The sequence below is a fragment of the Lichtheimia ornata genome (assembly GCF_029851405.1).
Source record: "Lichtheimia ornata isolate CBS 291.66 chromosome Unknown scaffold00002, whole genome shotgun sequence".
NCBI lineage: Eukaryota > Fungi > Mucoromycota > Mucoromycetes > Mucorales > Lichtheimiaceae > Lichtheimia > Lichtheimia ornata.
In genome coordinates this window covers 1,266,132-1,285,885 of record NW_026695322.1, presented here as the reverse complement: position 1 = coordinate 1,285,885, position 19,754 = coordinate 1,266,132, and the positions used below count along the sequence as shown (strand labels likewise).

At 43.7% G+C, this 19,754-nt stretch overlaps 6 protein-coding genes across 6 annotated transcripts; 4 read left to right on the top strand and 2 right to left on the bottom strand.

The window, feature by feature from the left end:
• Positions 1 to 4,895: 4,895 nt before the first annotated feature.
• O0I10_000954 (uncharacterized protein) lies at positions 4,896 to 5,348 on the top strand (the record flags this gene model as incomplete). The annotated part of the gene is made up of 1 exon (XM_058481053.1): positions 4,896 to 5,348. The coding sequence occupies one exon, from the start codon at positions 4,896 to 4,898 to the stop codon at positions 5,346 to 5,348; it is 453 nt and encodes a 150-aa protein (XP_058348617.1).
• Positions 5,349 to 5,641: 293 nt separating this feature from the next.
• O0I10_000953 (uncharacterized protein) lies at positions 5,642 to 7,901 on the bottom strand (the record flags this gene model as incomplete). The annotated part of the gene is made up of 2 exons (XM_058481052.1): positions 5,642 to 7,199; positions 7,270 to 7,901. 2 exons carry the CDS (start codon positions 7,899 to 7,901, stop codon positions 5,642 to 5,644), a joined length of 2,190 nt encoding a protein of 729 aa, XP_058348616.1.
• Positions 7,902 to 8,664: 763 nt separating this feature from the next.
• O0I10_000952 (uncharacterized protein) lies at positions 8,665 to 12,779 on the bottom strand (the record flags this gene model as incomplete). The annotated part of the gene is made up of 11 exons (XM_058481051.1): positions 8,665 to 8,781; positions 8,844 to 9,035; positions 9,106 to 9,737; positions 9,809 to 10,133; positions 10,195 to 10,524; positions 10,579 to 10,893; positions 10,954 to 11,513; positions 11,577 to 11,817; positions 11,873 to 12,079; positions 12,147 to 12,425; positions 12,486 to 12,779. The coding sequence occupies 11 exons, from the start codon at positions 12,777 to 12,779 to the stop codon at positions 8,665 to 8,667; spliced, it is 3,492 nt and encodes a 1,163-aa protein (XP_058348615.1).
• A 905-nt stretch (positions 12,780 to 13,684) lies between these two features.
• On the top strand, positions 13,685 to 14,440 carry O0I10_000951 (uncharacterized protein; the record flags this gene model as incomplete). Its single annotated transcript, XM_058481050.1, has 1 exon — positions 13,685 to 14,440. The coding sequence occupies one exon, from the start codon at positions 13,685 to 13,687 to the stop codon at positions 14,438 to 14,440; it is 756 nt and encodes a 251-aa protein (XP_058348614.1).
• Positions 14,441 to 14,633: 193 nt separating this feature from the next.
• Positions 14,634 to 14,888, top strand: O0I10_000950 (uncharacterized protein; the record flags this gene model as incomplete). Its single annotated transcript, XM_058481049.1, has 1 exon — positions 14,634 to 14,888. One exon carries the CDS (start codon positions 14,634 to 14,636, stop codon positions 14,886 to 14,888), a length of 255 nt encoding a protein of 84 aa, XP_058348613.1.
• Positions 14,889 to 16,384: 1,496 nt separating this feature from the next.
• Positions 16,385 to 19,252, top strand: O0I10_000949 (uncharacterized protein; the record flags this gene model as incomplete). The annotated part of the gene is made up of 10 exons (XM_058481048.1): positions 16,385 to 16,507; positions 16,582 to 16,951; positions 17,015 to 17,157; positions 17,210 to 17,366; positions 17,421 to 17,560; positions 17,630 to 17,703; positions 17,769 to 18,105; positions 18,173 to 18,368; positions 18,444 to 19,061; positions 19,131 to 19,252. The coding sequence occupies 10 exons, from the start codon at positions 16,385 to 16,387 to the stop codon at positions 19,250 to 19,252; spliced, it is 2,280 nt and encodes a 759-aa protein (XP_058348612.1).
• Between the last annotated feature and the right edge of the window lie 502 nt (positions 19,253 to 19,754).

Sequence of the window (19,754 nt, the reverse complement as noted above, 5' to 3'; positions counted from 1 at the left end):
CATATCTTCAATTGCTGTCTGCTATAAATCTGGAAAAACCTGCTCAAGTTCATATGTGGCACATATACCAGATTTGCTTCATTTTGAACCCATATTTTTTAGCCCCAGTGTTATATGAAGAGTGGTCTCTGTTCATTGTCAAGTAGGTGGACCCTGGCAGAGCAAAAGATGCAGAGGGTCGTGTTGTGTAACACAGCTACGTTTGCATGAATGAAAGGGTCAATATATAATTACTTTATGGATCATCTAGGAACAGGCATGTATTGCTAGCTAACGGCCACTTTTATCCAATCATCATTGCTGCGAGATCCACTGCATGGGAACGACGCCCCTGCTCTAGACATTCATTTCCATGATTAAAGTAGGTTGATCCGAGCTGATTTGACTGAGCTATGGTCAAAGAGAGATTACATCACTCTGGACATCAAGCACGCTCGATGTAGCTCAACCGATGTAATCTTGTGTGAGCGTAACTCAACCAAATCAACTCGGATCAACCTACTTTAATCATGGAAATGAATGTCTAGAGCAGGAGCATCGTCCACCTACAATAGAATGCACAAAAGTTGGGAATGCACAAAAGTGGCTATTAGCTGCCAATGTATGACATAAAAGTGAGGGTTGCGTACCTATCATGCATTGTCCCTGAAGTCCTGACTTTTTAGCTGAGTTACCCAAAGAGGTCCTTCTGCATCTTTGGCTCTCCAGGGTCATACTACTTTACATTAAACAAAGACCACTTCTCATATAGCATCACGCTTACAAACATAAAGATGCCTGTATCTCCAAACTTTACAATGAAACGTGGGGTTTTTATTAGGGCAATGGGCTCGGCTTGGCCAACAGCACCTTGTGTGAAAGTTTCACGTTCAATGTCGCAACTAGCCCAAAAAATATTTTTTTGGTCGTCGTCGTCGAAGAGGTCGACCCCCGGATCTAGTTTAGCTGGTGGCGACATTGCGAAATCTGGGATTGCCCACGATGAACTTCATACTTTGACACAAGATTCCTTTGACCCCGACAAGCACGTTGATCTATTAAAGGGCCCACGTTTGATTGTAAAGTTTGGAGATACAGGCGTCTTTATGTTTTTACTATGTTGTAAGCGTGATGGAGTTGCTTTTTCGTAGTGAGTGGTATCGGCTGCATGAACAGAAAGATGAAGAGCTGCTGAGTGTAATGGCACGTGGTAGTTACCCACGAACGTCCTTGACAGGTTGTTGCACAAATGGATCATGATCATGATTGCCTTGAGGAAGGTAAGTAAGCATACAACATCCAATAGTGAGGGTGTGTCAATGTATGTATCACATTTGCATATACATAGGAGAAAGTCGAGCTGCATGAACCAATTTGTACATGAAAAAGATACGTATACATGTTGTTGGATCATTCATCCTGAAACTCAATGGAGGGATCACTTCATGTTTTCTCTTCTCAAGGTCATCCCACTTCCCAGTCCTCCTTATTGTATCGCAAAACCTATTTACTTCTTGCATGACCGATAACCGGACCACCTTTATTATTTCAACTTGGAAGCAATAGTATGTAATCCACAAGCTAGCAACCTCCAACAAGTGTGTAATAAATAAACAATGCTTTATTTCATCTAGCTATCTTGCTATGTACTGTACATTGCCACCACCATCGTCGTAGTCGCCGTCCATCATCATTCGTACTCGTCCTCGTCCTCGCCAACACTCGTCAACACTCATCAATATCCAGGGCACGCAAACTCAACCAGTCAGGCAGCTTTTTGATGCGAGAGACATATCCAGCAGGCGAATCCATGATCACTCATTGGAGTAAAGTGCCTATATTTATATCCTGTCAGCTCTTAGTTATTCATTATGTAGGTGTATGGCACAAACCAGCAACAAAAAACCACACCTTCCGATTTGGTGAAGTCTTTCTATAGCTACCAACACGTCTTCCAAGGTGTTTGAGCACTTGAATCCAGATTCGATGATTGATTTGGTGCTCAACTTGTCGTATAATCTACTCGCTTCCACAGCTCCCAATTCAATTTGTTGTGTTGCAAAGAGCATGACCACCTTCACTCCATTCTTGTTTGATCCATTGCATCCACAGCAGCAAGCGTCCGTCCACTATTAAATCGTTCGGATGTAGCCTTGCTGGTTTTTTCGCCACTGTCGTTTACATAATCAGGTATACTGCCCACGTTTATCACCTATCATCCTATTACCTTATTACATCAGGATCGATGTGAGCTGCATCAAAACAGGTATCGATCATCGACCAGACCATCCTTTGTTGATGGCACCAAAGATATGGACGCCGCTCCTGATATGGTCTCTCACCCACGATAAGATTTGCGCCGTCAACGGTATTCCAAACCCGTAGAAGGATACTTGGCAATGATAGCTGCAACGTTGAAAACTCAAAGGCATCAAAATTCAAGTAGCTTGCTGCAATAGTAGCCCACATACCATAATAAGAGGAGGTCGGCAGTCGTTGTAGAAAAGGATGGGTGAATGGATGGGAGCGGAGGGCTACTTTCAAGTGTCTGATGATTGCAACGAGTTCGCTCTCAGGCATATCCAGCTTCGCACTATGGTAGAAATAATATCAGCACCCGTAAATACAGTATTATTAGCATAAATTCTTACACATTGCAAGCGATACATACGAATTGCATCGTTTGATGTCTTGGTCGATCGCTGGTAGATGTGGATTACAATGATCCAGGCTTGCGTGACAACGGTTGCCATGGCGGTCCCAGCAACGAAAATAAGCATTCGATCACGATACTTGCATTCACCGCCGTATGCTAACGAGACAATGGCCACGGGGCCTGAAAAAGTGATGCTGCTTCCAGTTACCCGCTTGATGCCGCTGCTCCTTGTCACTCTGCATAATCCTACTTTGGATGAGCGCACGATATCAACAATGTAAGCCTATATCCATTCACTCTTGACTCTCGCTAAACGTACTTTGAACAGACATTTGGGCATAGGAGCACTGAGACTTCGAATCCGATTGCCAAGTTTTGAAAAAACGACAAGGACTTCATCGCGTGTCGCACATGCATTGTCACCTCAACTGTTGTACTCTTTGCTTGGGTCCAGCACAGTCCAATCAGCCGGGTCAAGGCACTTGAATCATGGAAATGAATACCTGGAGCAGGAGCGTTGTTCACACGCAGTGGAATTGGCAACAGTTGGGAATGGGAAGACTATGGCAGCGTCTGGTCAGCAAGGATTTCTAAATGCATGCGGTGTTTTGAACGTGAGGCTGGTATGCAGATGCATGTTGTAACTAACTTGATATTAGACAACGTAAGCTAATGAGATGTCATCATGCAACGATCGTAGTGGCAGTGAATCTTATCCAACATCATCAACACAAGCATCGCCATCACCGTCAGCCTATACATGAAATCCCAGCGCCAGCGACCGGGAAAGGGTTGCACAAACGAGTGATGCATTCGATGAGGATCAAATATGGACTTCAGCACAGACACCAAGGTGAATGGAGGATTCGGCTATCAAGTGAAGCCATGAGCAGAAGAAAAGCATGGGCTCAAGAGGAGAGCGATTATTGAAATCAATGGTTATTCATAGTCCATGCCAATCAATCATTCTGGATCCATGGGATAAGGTCTGGAAGGATCATTTTTCAGAAGAAGAGCTGCAAGAAATCAAGCGACACAAAGCACGGCCTTTTAAGTCTTGGAACATCTTCCTCAAGAAACTTGCAAAGGAAGAAGATCGCTTGATTGTCCTGGAAGGAAATGGAATTGCATTGTGCACGTTGCCGCCAACTAGATCACCATGTTTGGCATTGCCCTTGCTGGGTCTGGAAAACCGTTATGCCAACCACCATGCGGGCTATAGTAGACGATGACACGTAGCTATGTAGATCAAAAAGGAATATGAGTACGTACTTTATCATGCTATGTAGATGATCAGATTTCACCTTGATAAAGAGCCAATATTACAATGACAACAATGACAATGAAAGTGCTAGGATAAGAATGAAACTTGAAGACCATGACAAATATTAGTACACGGATCACTCATAGAAAAGACTATCTACCATGATACACACATCACCTTGGGGGATTGAAGATGTAGCAATCAAAGAGTGTTATGATGAATGAAAGAAATGTGTACGAGTACGAGGGTGGGCGACAATATGTTTTATGTACATGGTAGGCGTGGGTATTTCTGTGATCATCAAACAATGGAGGAAAGAGTGAGTCATTCATGTTTGCTGGGTGATGATGATCTGATAGATTAATGGGCGCATGTACACAAAGAGCCTTGGTGTGATTGAATGTCGAAGCATACAACAGGATGAGGTGCCTTCCCAAAGAGCCCTGGTAGTATGATCGAATTCCATGCATAAATCAAGGTCTATGATAAACACCAAGGTTGGAATATCCACCCTCACCAAACAATGCCATCCCTCTGCTACCACAGATCACTTATTGTGCTCAAATTTCATGAAAGAAGACCTTGTTCTAGGAAGTTGTGTGAGTAAATTGATAAACATGTACGTAGTACAAAGGCGTAAATGTTCACCGCCACCACCTCCTCAGGCAGCTATCATGTGTGTGGATGATGGACGTTCAATCACACCAAGGCTCTTCTTGTTAGCCCGCCATCATTCGCAACAAACATTGATCGTTCTTTGTGATCGCAAAAATACTCATGCCTACCATACACTTTAAAGATGTTGTCGCTCATCACTATACTCCTGCACATCCACTGTTCTTCGGCATATGAAATCATCGGCCAATGTAAGGGCTCTAGTCATTTATGTCAACTCACAGACCTTTTTGAGGTACTTGTTTGTTATGCAAGTGATTATCTTGAATAAAGAGGCTTCTCCCAAAATAAAGATACCAATCATTGTTCTATCACTTTGTTATGCCAACCAAATCGGAAATACAGGAAACTTTTGAAGAGCTCGAAACCTTTGTGCTCGCAGAGCATATTGTCAATCTCATTTTTGACGACGACAGCGATGATGAGGAGGAGGAGGACAAAGATTCAATACTCTCTATTATGGATTTGGATGACTTGGATGCTAAAATTGACGCCCTTATTGAAAATGATTTTGGTATTGGTGCGTTGATGGATGACGATGACAATGACAATGATGAGGAAAATGATTTCGACGACGACATAATCGATGGCATGAGCATAGCAGAAACCATGTATTTATTTGTATCAAGCATGAACGAGCGAGAACAATCCCCAGCTATCGATGATCATTGCCGTCATCCAGTATCATCACATACCGACGAGAGCTCACAAACGCTGACACCTTGCTTCTTACCTTCGACTACTCGCAAACGCAAGCACGATGCCATCGAATAATAACACCTCTTGCTCATGTAGATACCACCTTTGTAAATTCATAGCTTGTATACAATTACTTAACGCATTACATAAAACTTGTGTCAGTCATTAGCTCATCTATCATTTCTTTGCCTTTGTTGACAAGCATGGCGAATGGATGTTCATGTCAATGCCGTTCTTTATTAAGGGTATAATCATCCCAACACCTTCGCATTACGTTAGCTCTTAAATAATGCTGACGACATAAATAAGACATGTACCAGGATACTATGTACAATCGACTTTATTTGGAAGCACACTCTCACACACACTTAGACAGTGCCACTTCTATCTCTGGTGGTAAAACGGGCACCAAGATGAGCAAGACTGGCACGAATGCCATTGGTTACGGGTATCTTTGCAACACCTGTGCGCATATGGACCGGAGTTGACGATGCATGAATATTGTTGTTGTTGCTGCTTGAAGATGCTTCTTCAACTTGGAGTGATGAACCATGGCTGGTTGTGCGAGGATGAAGAGAAGGAGGAGGAGGAGTATTGGGGGAGGAGGAGGAGGATGAAGAAGAAAGAGTGTAATCAGGTGATTCGGCTTCTGCTGTGGTTTCATGTAACTCTTCCAAATGTTCACTAGCATTCCATGGTTGTTGTCGTAAAGCTGAGTTGCTATAGGAACGTGAAGGTGAAGATGATAACAATCCAGTGATACGCCGTGTGACGGATGCACTTGAAGCAGCTCTTGGACGTTGGCGTTGTTGTGGTCGAGATGATGAAGAACAAGTGGTTGTGCTCTTGGTGGGTACAGGCACTGGCAAAGCTGGTAAGCTTGGTTGACGTTTAAGAGATCGAATGGAAACAACGTCCATCTCCGAAGGTGATGATGACAATGGCAATGATCCAAGTGCAGCAGCTAATGATGTGCTTGAGTTGCTGCGACGTGATAATTGAGATGATGTGGATGATGATAACGAGAGAGCGGGTGATGTGGATCTTTGTCGTGAACGTGTGCTGAGATCACTATAAGCACGATGTCGGTTGCCAAGTAATGCGCGTCTTGGACGAGGTGATTGTAACAAATAAGAGGATGAAGGTGAAGTTGACAATGACGCAGAAGTGGATGATGATGATAAGGTTGGCTCCAGGCCATCCGTGTTGACAAGATCTTTGTTGATGTTGCTAATAGCAGCGATACGACGACTGGGAGCAGTGTTTGGAATAGGGGCAAAGAGTGCCTTGAGTCGATCCGATTCATCATTCCAATGAGCTGAACAAAGACGATACTCAAGAGCAACCACTTGACGTCCTGATCTTTCAATAAAACGACCACGCGTGATGTAGGATTCGAAAAAGGGACCATCGCAAAAAGAACAAGTCTGTGCCTGTGCCAAATACTCCTTGATGTGATCGGCCATATGATTTGGAATGGGCAATTCGGTACGGACTGCTGCACGAGCGCACAATTCAAACAGGGATGGTGGATCATGTTGTAACTCGTGCTCAAACTCTTCCACAAACTCACATCCTTCAGCAATCAATTTGCGTAGTGATTGTAAAGTGCCGATTTCTGCAGGTATCCATGGCAACGGGTTGTTGGAAACATTCAAAGAAATAAGACCCCGTAATTGAGCAATCTCACGTGGTAGGCTGGTGAGACGATTGTCGTTGGCAATGATAACGATCAATTTTGGTAATAGACCAATGGATGTGGGTAAGGTCACAAGTTGGTTGTGGCTAATGTTGAGTGCTGTGAGCTTGGTCATATATGCAATAGTGTCTGGAATAGTCTCAAGTTGGTTGTGCGAGGTATCCAAAATGCGCAAATTGCGCAAGTGCCCGATTGTACGGGGAAGGCTCGTCATCTGATTGTGGGACCTTTGTATACCAAGCGTGCGTGAGTGGGAGAGTGGATGATGATGATGATAAATAAATGGATACTACTTACAAGTCCAGCTTGGTGAGATTGTGCAGGTACCCGATGCTTGGGCTTAACTTTACGAGCGACCTCCCTGATAGATCAACTGCCAGGGATGCATTGGCCAATGGTCTATTCCTGGTAGGTGCCACATCACCAATCGTCAATTTGGCCCAATGATTGTTGTCATCATCCTCTGATCCATCCGCAATGTAGTTATCCACATCGTCGCCCAATTGTTGAGCAGCCAATTCATCGTGTAGCATATCATCACTCGATCCATAATGAATCACGTCAGGATAGTACGTCTCATCAATGTATGCAAGATCCTTGGCCAAGTCTCTCCGTACCAACGAAAGACGCTTGCTTTGTCGACATACTTCACACTCTTGGTCCACTTTGGTCGCAACCACCACGATACTATCTCGTCGACTCTTTGCTGCTGCTGCTGCCGAGCCACTGCTGCCATCGTTGCTTAGGAACCCATTGCACCCATTCTGGCATGTAATCTCGAGCTTGTAGAGATGAGGATTGGCAAGAATAAAGTCGGTTGATGGATTCTCGCGATCAAGTGCTTGCTCTTCCAATGGATCTTGGTTGTCAACTCGGTTGATATAACCGAAAGGCAAAGGATCGTGTTGTTTGCTTGTGTTTTGGCCCATGGAGCCGAGAAAGTGAAAAAGGTACAGGAGAGGGGTGAAAAGGGAAAGAGAGAGTGAGAGAGCGTGTAGGTATAGATGTATGTGTGTGTGTGTGGAGAGAGAGAGAGAGAGATGGAAGAAGAAAGGGAGCAAAAGCTTAGCCTAAATAGGGGTTGTCCTCCGATGGGATATGATTTGAAGGGATAGCTTTTAATAGCTGATGATGGAAAGGTTTCAGCTGACTGGATTGCAAAAAAGTTACGCGCTCAGATGCACTCCTTGGTAGGATAATGATTTTGTCTCCTTATCAACCAGCATGGACTCCATCATCTTTTTACTCATCATCAGCATCATCCATTTACTTGCTCAAAGTAACCTAAAAGTGTCTGTGCCTTTGAGTTATTAGTTACACATGCTTTTTTGTGCCACTAGATCTTTGCTAAAAAGCTGCATTACACTCCGCCATGTCCTAATAAGGGGTAGGGGGATAAGAACAATCGGTTTTACACCAATCCCCGCTTCTTTCTTTTCGTGGCATAGTAACCAATTGACATCATTCAAAACAAGGCTTTGCCAAGAAGATAACAAAAAAGTCTCACTGTGGGACCATTCCCAGCAATCGCTCAATGTCGGCGTTTCTATCAAGGGCGATCACCTCCACCACCTATCTTTCTCCACACATGACAACATGTATATAAACGTATATCGTATTTGTATATCTAATATTGCTGTGTGTGTGTGTGTGTATATTACAATTGAATTATAAATGCACTTGAAAAAAGTCCTACTGCTCCAAAATTGATACTAGTTGCTTGCATGATGTCTGTAATCCAGGCTTGTTGTATGCTTCCACCGTCGTAATGGATGAGATCCACTCTGATTTCCATACCTTTTGCAATTTCTGTGGAACGAAAATGTATCAGCTAATGCACTCCCTGAAACACACAAGTGGGGTCCTCTTACCTTGACATCATTGTTGACAAGTTTCTTATGCAATCGAACGAGAGTCGACACAAACCGCACAAATGACCGCATATTGTCATATGTTAATCTGTTCTTGGATGCCGTGTCTTTGGATGCTTCTAGGGTCTCTTGAACTTTGCTTGCAATCTTGGGTGCGATGGAGATGAACTTATCATTGTATGCTTGTGATTTCTAATATACACATGATGTTAGTAAATCAATCCATCTTCTTCAAACATGTTTTGTTGTTGCTGCTAATTACCTTGGCCACTGTGCGCTGCACGACCGCAGTAATCCATTGAGTCGCCTGGGTATGTTTAAAGAGATTGATGCATTCGGCAGGGTTGATGTATTGAATGAGCGCTTCTAACAATGGCCATGAGCTGAAGGGTGATCGTTGCAGAGGATGGACAAAGATATCCTTTCGATATCGTGTGTTCTTCTTGGTCATGTATTCTTCGAGTGCAGTGATGGTGATTGCATCCAACTTTTCAATTTCCTCCCTCGTCTTTGAAGCCATGTCATCGGTAATCTCAGCATCTGCAGCACCAAGAACACATTTCCGAAGATAGAGCGATAATTGCACACACATGTCAAACATTTCACTGTTGCTGGTGGATCGAGCAAAGTCGTAAACGGCTTGATAGACATCGATAATGACTTGTTGATCATGTTCCTTTGGATACTCGGACATTTTGGGAAGGCGGTTCTTGAGGAAGGCGACAATCTTTTGAACGAATTGTCCAGTGACGGATTTGGCAGGTGTGGCACGGATAATGTTGATCAGGGGCACAATGAGATCAAGGACCATTGGACTTGAAGGGTTCTTTCGCACAAAAATAATCACGAGGTCCATAACATTAATCTTGAATTGCGTGATGCTCAATTGAATATCTATTTTGTTTCCTTGTATTAGCATCGTAGTTCATCATCATCATCATCATCAAGATGTTTCATGTACTTGCCTTTCTTCTCCTTCTTTTCAAGATGCTTTTGCTTGAACACCTCTGCAAGCTTGTCATCAAAATCGGCCATGGCATCATCATCCAACATCTCTTCATTATCGTCGTCATCGTCGTCACCAGCCAAGACACCTTGTTGTCGCATCGTCTCTTCCACCTTTTGTCGTAATTCTTCATCCACGGATGCATCATCGTCATCTTCGTCTTCATCCATATCAACCTCGCTATCCATTTCAATTTCAACAACGTCGTCATCCATTTCTTCATCCGATTCCTCGGCACCAAACAAATCTTCACTGCCATGCTTTTTGTCATTGGAAGCAAGGATCTAAAGATCATACATACATTAGTATACGACATGTGATGGAGGTATTCACGAAGATACTCACATCCAAAAGATTTTGTAAAGTTTGCTTGGTAACCTTGTGTGAGAAAATCTCAAACACCTTTTCTGCTAGATCCTTAAGGACAGGCGATGGGTTGGTCAAGAAACTGACAAGGATATCCACAAGCACATCAATTGGCTCAGGCTCGGCCTCCTCTTCTTCGGCATTCTTTCTCTTTCTAGTCTTGGGTGCCTTGCTGACATTGATCTTTTTGTAACAATCAAACAATTCGTCAAGTAGGGACTGAGCTTCCTCCTCATTGATCAATAAATGAAGCATCATATGCACAAAGAGAATTTCAAAGCCTCGTTCCAAGCTCTCGGGATCAGTGGCCTATATGGCATTTCAATGAGTATCACTTGACAATTGCATGCATGTATAGCTTACCTTTTTGCGAAGTTGTTCAACAAGGGTGTTTGACTTTTTAAAGAGGGCCTTGCTCTCACTCGAAAGCTCATCATGGATCACCAAGCTCTTGTCACTGGCCAACTTTTGATAAATCTGCAAGACATAGTACACCCAAAGTTCACCATCGTTGCGTACACCATGGAATTTGCGTGATTTGAGCACGGCACCATTTTGCTGTTCCTGAGTCTTGGCCAAGGATGGCATGTTGGAAAGGGTGACAAGCACTGATTGGAAAGTATTCTTGCATTCCTCACGAATGGCATCAGAGAGCACGGGTGTAGGCTTGCGATAAGACTGAAAAAGAGAGAGAATCAATACCTTGCAATGAAAGTACGCACATTAAAAAATATCTACCTCAAACCAAGAGCCTTTGGTAGCACCCTTCTTGACATCAAAAAAGGCATAAACCATCAAGAAGCGAACAAAGTCTGCAAGCCATTCTTCTTCCTTGGGAACACGCGTATTCTTGACGAGCAAAGTCATTTGTCGAAGTGCCCAGCTTCTTACAGAATCGACCTTGTCATTCTCTTCATGTTGAACAAAGACACGAGCCAAGTATTCGAGATAAGATCGAACACCTTCAGCATCCATGGTAGCAAGCAAGTTCTCCACCGTCTTGGTCTTGGTGATACGATCAAAGTGTTGATGGCCATGCTTGCCGAGAAGCTGAGTAACGAGAGCAAAGCTCACTTGCTTATTCTCATTTGCCACCTTTTGAATGACGTTGGCAGTATACTTTGCGCTCTTGTTGAGATAGCGTACATCGGATGACAAGTTGTTGATGAATGCACGCATAAAGTTCTCGGTAAAAATGAGTGGCACTTGCTCGGCAGAGAGTCGTGGAAGCACTTTTTGAACCAACAAGAAACCCCAATACTTTCGACCACGTGATGCATTGTTCTCGAATAAAGATCCTACAAGAAGGCTACATGTCAATCCATGTTTTCTCCCCTTAAGTAACATTATACATTACGTACCATCCACTGTTGCGCTCCAAAAAGCTTCGAAGCTTGCCTTTTCATCATTGGTCTTGGTGGATTTACTGTCACCCTTCTTTGAAAGACGTTGCTTCTTTTTGGGACGGTTGGATTCTTCACGTTCAGCATGGCCATTCATTTGATCAACAGGCTCCAAGTAAATGTTCAATAGCTGATCCCAAACCGAGTGCAATTGAGGCTTCCATTCCACTTGATTTTCTTGCTCCTCTTCAGATGTTTCCTGCAAGATCATAAATGTCAATATGGAAAGGTATCATTTTCGTATGTATATATACCTTGAGAATCGTAGCCAAGTGGGATAGATTGACTGTGGCAAGAACGTTGTTGCTCTTCCAATTCTTAAAGCTGTTGGAAAGATCCACTTCGGGAAGTTGCTTTTGGAAAGCAAGAGCGAGATTCAATTGATCCACCGTTTCAACCTCGTCCAAGAACAATTCAATGATCTTTGCAATGACCTTATCCTTGTATTCGACATCTTTGATCTATATACAGACGTAATAAGTATCCATCCCTATGTATATACAATCCAACTCCTTTACTTTTACTTACAGCAGCCAACATTTGAACCACAATGTGATAGGACACCTCGATAAGATAAGACTTTGCTTGACAAATATCCTTCAAGCTTTCCAAAATGCGTTCGGCATCGTCAAAAGTCGTACTGGGTTTGGTGAGCATGCCGGCAGTGATGATTGACATTAATCCAAAGAGACGTCCAAACAACATGTCGCGCGTTTCTTCACCAGACATGCTTCCCGTGCGTTCAGTGTACTTGAAAAGCAAATCGAGCACCAATTTCACCTTGATGACATTGGTAACAGCAAGCAACTAAGGAATCATGGATGAATAAATGGATGTGTTCACCTCCTGGCAAAAGATACTACTCACCTCTGTTAAAGCCAAAGAAAAACCCTGACGAGCACCTTGTCGAGAAGAAGGCAAGCCACGAATCAGACGGCGAATGGCATAGGATACATCGGCAGCACAAAGAGCATCGAGTTCTTCCTCGGTGTCAGCAAGGTGGTGGTTGTCGTCGTCGTCGTCCGATCGAGATTCAAGCGAGGACTCGTGATCCTTTTGAAAGTCTGCCAAAACACGAATCAAAGTTTGGCTCGCATTCTGACGCACGGTTGGATCGATGGAAGCGAGATCCCAATAAAGCTGCATAGTTGTTGTTGCCATGGTGCAGCGTGTCGAGAATGGGCTGGATCCAAAGTAAGTATGCGGGAGACGTCAAAAAACAAAACCTCGTCCGCTCACTCTTCTTTTGCCAAATGTTGCCTCCTCCCAGCCATCCCAAGCCCGCTCACTCTTCCTTGGTGGCTTATCCCATTCAATTCATTCATTCATTCATTATGCTGCCCTTGTATATCACCCACTACCCACACCTTCTTACTCACTACTACTACTACTACTACTACCATTGATAATAGCATTTACTTGTTCAATGACTCTTAGATAAATGCACGTTGGCGTAACACGTCTTTTATAAAAATGAATGCTCTTCTATTCCTTGTCCAACAAATGGCGCCCCCTTTTTCTCCCTCATCATTTCATTATTGCTTCATCCCGTATTCGATGTATGTATGCATTCATATTACCAAGATGCGAGGAGTCTTGTTGATTAGGGACATCATCATCCCAAGGTGTAGTAGTAAAGTAAAGAGTTGTTGATGATGTGAATGGGACGAGATGGGCATGTTATACAAATACGTTGATTAAAAATGAAAATGAAGCAATGATAAAGAATGCGTGTGTATTGAGCGTCTATATCTGTAAATGTGTAATGAGACACTCGGGTTGATGAGTAAACTTGTGTGTGAATGCGTAAACTTTAATTTGCAGATAGGTAGTCCGTGATCTGTCAGCTTGTGAAACTTGGGTGTGATGCCGAGGGATGCTTACCAAACAAGGACGAGTGATATCTGCGAGCTGACTAACCCTGTTCCCTGACCCTTTTCAGTTCCCTCCTCCTCCTCTTCCTCTTGCTCCGTCTATTCTCACTTTCTTTCTTCTTTTTACTTGGTCATTATCCTTGCTCTCTTTTCCATCATCAGCTTGTATAAAAATAGCGTGTGTGTGTCATTATGAGCAGTGCTGGCAGCGATAACGAATCAACAACATTGAATCCGACTATCGGTTCCACTCGACGTCGGAAAGGCGGTGTCCTAGATACCAGAAGAGCCGAACAAAACCGTGCAGCACAACGAGCCTTTCGTCAACGCAAGGAGCGTTATGTAAAGGAATTGGAGAACAAGGTCCGTGATTTACAACTTGTTCAAGAAAGAGCCAACAAGCTTGAAGAAGAAAATGAACGTCTAAGGCAACGTGTTTGGGAATTGGAAAAGCAACAACACCATCATCATCAACATCAACAACAGCAGGGATTGATGCATCATCCTCATCATCCTCATCCTTCACCACCACAACCATCACTTGCACCACCACCACCTACCACAACGCCAACAAAGACTACACATCCACATCCAATGCAAACAACACATCCATCTCCACCATTGTCATCTGCACCTCCTCCACAATCAACAACATCTTCACAAACACCTTCTCCACCACCTCCACCTGTGATGCGACATTCACCTATACCAGCTCGTACATTGCCCCCACCATCTAGCTTTACCAGCAGAGAAGAACAATCACCTATTCGACGTGTCGATCGGGTTGTTGGTCATTCTGATCATTATCATCATCATCACCATCAACCACCACCACCTGCAGTGGGTATGGAAAAAGGTCGTGTTTTGGATGACCTAATCACTATTCTACGCACTCACCATCGGCCACCTATTCCTGCTCGTCTAAGCGATCCACCTATCGAATCGTAGAGATATCGCCAAACTCATATCTCCCTTCGCGTACAAACGCCCTTGCCTTTTTTTTATCTCTCTCTATCCAAACCCCCCCTCCCTCCACACCACACACACACACCCTTCTTTGCCCTCCCCACCATTGTCATCTGCACCTCCTCCACAATCAACAACATCTTCACAAACACCTTCTCCACCACCTCCACCTGTGATGCGACATTCACCTATACCAGCTCGTACATTGCCCCCACCATCTAGCTTTACCAGCAGAGAAGAACAATCACCTATTCGACGTGTCGATCGGGTTGTTGGTCATTCTGATCATTATCATCATCACCATCAACCACCACCACCTGCAGTGGGTATGGAAAAAGGTCGTGTTTTGGATGACCTAATCACTATTCTACGCACTCACCATCGGCCACCTATTCCTGCTCGTCTAAGCGATCCACCTATCGAATCGTAGAGATATCGCCAAACTCATATCTCCCTTCGCGTACAAACGCCCTTGCCTTTTATCTCTCTCTATCCAAACCCCCTCCCTCCACACCACACACACACACCCTTCTTTGCCCTCCCCCCTTTTCTCCATAGGATCATGGCATTGTTTTTCTTTCGTCTTCTTCTTATATATATATATTGCTTTTGTAAATACGAATAACATCAACAACATTATGTTTATACGCGCATGATAATTCTGTTGTAGTTTCATTAATGTGTGTGAGATTAGATGCAGCATTCCAAATGTGATATCCTAACGTGGCATCACGCCACAGCAATTATGCTTATTAGTCAAAAACTCAATCCTATCGCCATATAGGATGTAGGTGGTGGTGCCTGGCGAGGACCCATCTATTATTATACACATGGCGTATGTGTGTGTGTGAGTGTGTGCTCATGGATGGTCATAGTAGGTATCTATGTATGTGCTACCAAAACAAGCATCATCAGCCAAATGGTTGGTGCCTGAATAATGGGCGTTTTGAAGTATGGTGTAAGCAACATCGTCAATTACCTATAGAGACAAGTGATACTGTCGATCCATTCCTTTGTGTACCCCTCCCACATTTTTGTTTGTTTTTTAATCCCGCAGCTGATTTCTTTGTCTCTCTCTCTCTCTTTGTCATTGTACTTTTGGATAATGCATAACACGTCAGCAAAACAATCTTAATGAATGATGCACTTGTTTGTTGATTGACTCGTCAACATGACGGCATTAAAATGTGGCGAGTGCTAATGATGGGTTGGATGAGATGATGAGAAAGGATCTATATGTGAATGAGAGAGAGTGTGTGAGCCACATGCATCCCAAAGCTGTTTCATCTGTGGCTGCTGCTGCTGCTGCTGGCTGTCGGGTGTCGATGCAATAGGGTATAGGCTATTCCCACTACTACTACTACTACTAGCTGCTGTTGCTCAGCAATGTTCTTGGCTTTTTTCTTAATTCGCCACCAGACATGCATCATCATGTGCGTGCGTCACTGAATGATGGGTTCGTTGTTTTCTTGCATCAGCTTTAATAAACGTTGATAAGGAGAAGAAGGATGATGATGATGATGATGATTGTCTCATTAAACAAAGAAATCCAGGAGGAGGATTGGACGTACAGTAAAACCCTTGTTCGATTCTTCAGGTACCTGCTGTCAAAGCAACACCACCACGACGCCGGTCGTTGTAGCGATTATGGATACAAATACTTCGCCACATCAAAAGGTGACAAACATGTTGCCATGTTGAGAGGGTCCAATAACAACAATGCGGTGCACAAGGCCACGTACTTTTGAGTGACAGGTGTAACTATGTAAGCCTAAAAGATCAGCTCACCATGCAGCATCCCCATTTCAGCAGCATTGTGTTACATGTAAAGAGTGAACAAGACTTGTGCCTTGGCCATCATTATTTTTCCTTACTACCCCTTCCCTATTTCTTTTTCCTTTCTTCTTTTCCCCTTCTTGAAATGTCATGGAAATTGTCCTGGTCACTCACAACTTTGACGCCAAACAAAACGACGAGATCTCCATTCGTGCCGGTGAGACAATTCAGGTCATTGAAAAGGACGATGCATTCCTCGACGGCTGGTGGCGTGTAAGTGGATCAGAACCCACGATCGTGTTTATTAGACTACATTGCTAACACTACTACTACTACTATCACACTAGGGACGCAATGCACGTGGCCAAGTAGGGCTCTTTCCTGTCAATTATACAGTGCCACAGCAATCATCACCATCATCCGCCTTATCGCCTGCTGATATGAGCTTGGAAGCACAAATTGGATCATTACAAAACGCATTATCATCATTGGAACTCGGGCGATGTCGTTGTTCTACTGTTATTTCACCCTCCATGGCAACGGCTGCTATACAACAACAACAACAACCGATGGCAGGAAGCAGTATACGACAAAAGCTCGATGCATGTCTCTTGCATCCTTCATTACATCATCAACATGCATCTAAATGGACCGTGGATCAAGTGACATTATGGCTGGAAGCAATGGGATTTGGAGACATTGCACTTGGATTTAAAGGTGAGGAGACAATGCAGTATGAGATCATGCAGAGTGATTTATGATGTGCATAATAATATGTAGAGGAGGAGATTACAGGCGATGTGTTACTCGAGATGACACCAGACTTGCTCAAGGAACTAGGCATTAGTACATTTGGAAAACGATTCAGACTCCACAGTGCCATCAAAATGCTCAGAGATCGTATGCCACCTATCGAGGAAACGGTAAGTGGGATATCGACATTGGTAATTCAACTCATGTTGATATCGAATGTAGGTTTTGGAAACGGAGCACAACAACACACGAGGAGGAGAAATAGGAAACAAGAACATGGTAAACCATACTTTGAAGGAAGGATCAACAATACCAGACACATGTCAACGCACGCACAGTCATGTCGATCCTTTGGATGCTGGCAGTGGAACCCCTTTATGTATGGATAAGCGTCACCATGGAAATATACATGACTAACTTTTGGGAATTGTAGCCCCGTTACGCAGCATGGTGCATCAAGTAACACCTGAACAACCCTCCATGGCTGCTCATCCCAACAACGATTACCACATGACGACGACGACGATGACACCACCCATATCGGAAGCGATGATGATGGCGAATTCTATGTCTGTAAGAGGTGTATACCAATGCGTCACAAAAAGAGGATAGAGCTATATTAATTATTTGCATGTTGTACAGATCGGCGACCGCGAAAGGAGCAAAGATGATAAAAGGAAATTGCCTGCAGGAGACGAATTCGTTGTTCATAATGGGTAAAAAAAGGAGCTTGCATGATGGATAAACAAAGCCCATGGTTGACATTACAGTATCGTATTAGACTCCTCGCTCCTGCTGCTGCTGCTGCCGCTCAGCAAGATCACCACCACCACCAGCCACCATCAGCATCATCGATTCAACCCCAACTCTCATCCACACCCACCTTACCACCACCACCAGCACCCACTTTGCCAGTGAAATCAAGTCGACTAAGATCCTTGGCCTTGTGGAATTCAGCCAATGTTACCATTGCCAAGCGAAACGCTCTTGCAGGTGATGAGCATAGCAAGCCCGAGATTGAAGGATGGCTCTACAAGCGCAGTGACAAGTACAGGACTTGGAATAAGCGATGGTTCATTCTAAAAGGATCTACCTTGTTTTATCTCAAATCACCCAAGGTATGTACATGTACATGTGCATGCATGCATATTATCATGTTCATTCATTCATTTAATGTATATTTAGGATCTGGCAATGAAAGGATTGTTAAACTTGGTGGGGTATCGGATATCAGTGGATGAGACGCTTTATCCTGGCAAGTATTGTTTCAAGGCACAACGCGATGGGGAAAGGTCGTTCTATTTTTACACTGAATCGGAATCATCGATGCGGGAATGGCTTCATGCATTAATCAAGGCGACTATTGTTCGTGACTACAATCGTAATGTATCCAAGTTTGGGATCAGGTGTGTGTGCGTGTGTGAATATACTGATGATGATGATGACATGTTTTTAGAAGCAGTGGCTTCGTCAAGTAGAATGGCAACGGTTCCACTCGATGTAGCACAACGCATGAATCCTCGGCCTCCTTCCATCATTATGCGACCTAACAATATGAAACGCACGCGGCCACATCTTTATACGGTTTCTCGCCCATCACCACAACACAACAACAATTTATCTTCAGCCATCATTGATCCTTCCTCGTCACGCGTTCATCCACAAGGTATGGAACAAGTACAAAATATGAGTGGCGTCAACAAAGATCTTTCATCATCATCATCATCACACCAACAACCTCGTTTACGTCTCAACAACGCCGTCTCTGATAATACAGCGGATCAACAACAACAACAACAACCAGTAGCAGTTGTATTGGAACAAGAGAACGACTACAGTGACTATCTCCAATGGGTCAATCAACACTTGAGTCATCCTATTCAATCAATACAAGATATCCGTACTGGGGAACCCTTCGCTCAATTACTGGAAAGCATTTGCAAGAAGCCATTACATCGACCTGATACAAGTAAACCCAAATCAGCAAGTATGCAAATGTTGGATATTATTGTGGCTTCCTTTGCCTATATGGGACGAGAAGGAATCCGGATCAAGGGAAAATTTACTATCAAAGGTAACGTTACATGACGACGACGACGACGATGTTTTCCCCCCATCACCAACCTATCAATCAATCTACCAGATATATTCAGCGGAGATCAAGAGAGGATCCTATTGATGCTTGATACCATACGGCAGTGGGAGACAAAGCAAAACAACAAACACCAACAGCATGTTCATCACCCTACTACACGACGACGATAACACCAGCAAGTGTTGACCATTGGCGGTCGTTATCGTTTTATCTTTTTTTTGCATTACTGTACATAATGACTTTTACATTTTTTATAATCCTATGTCTACACTTTAGTAATAAATGAAAGATGATGATGCTGTGCGAGCATTTCGGCCATGATATTGGATGCAATTTGTAAGCCTTAGCCATGTGGTACATACACACACTGGTGGGATCTACAGATCAACGACGACAAGTAATGGGAGAGGTGGAGGAGAAAGGTATCATCATCATCATCATGCTGTTAGCAGAGTGTATGTGAGTGTTACTAAAATGCCCAGAGTGATCGATTCCCGAGAATGTTGTTGTTGAAGAATGGCCGAGAATGACAGAAGCGGACGCACAAATAACCCGATGGATCCGTCAATGTGTGTGTGTGCGTGTGTGTAGTGATCGAGTACTTAGCGATGCACACAGCTTCTTTCGGAGACTTACGCTTGAACTTTCCCACTTGCACACGTATACAACTTT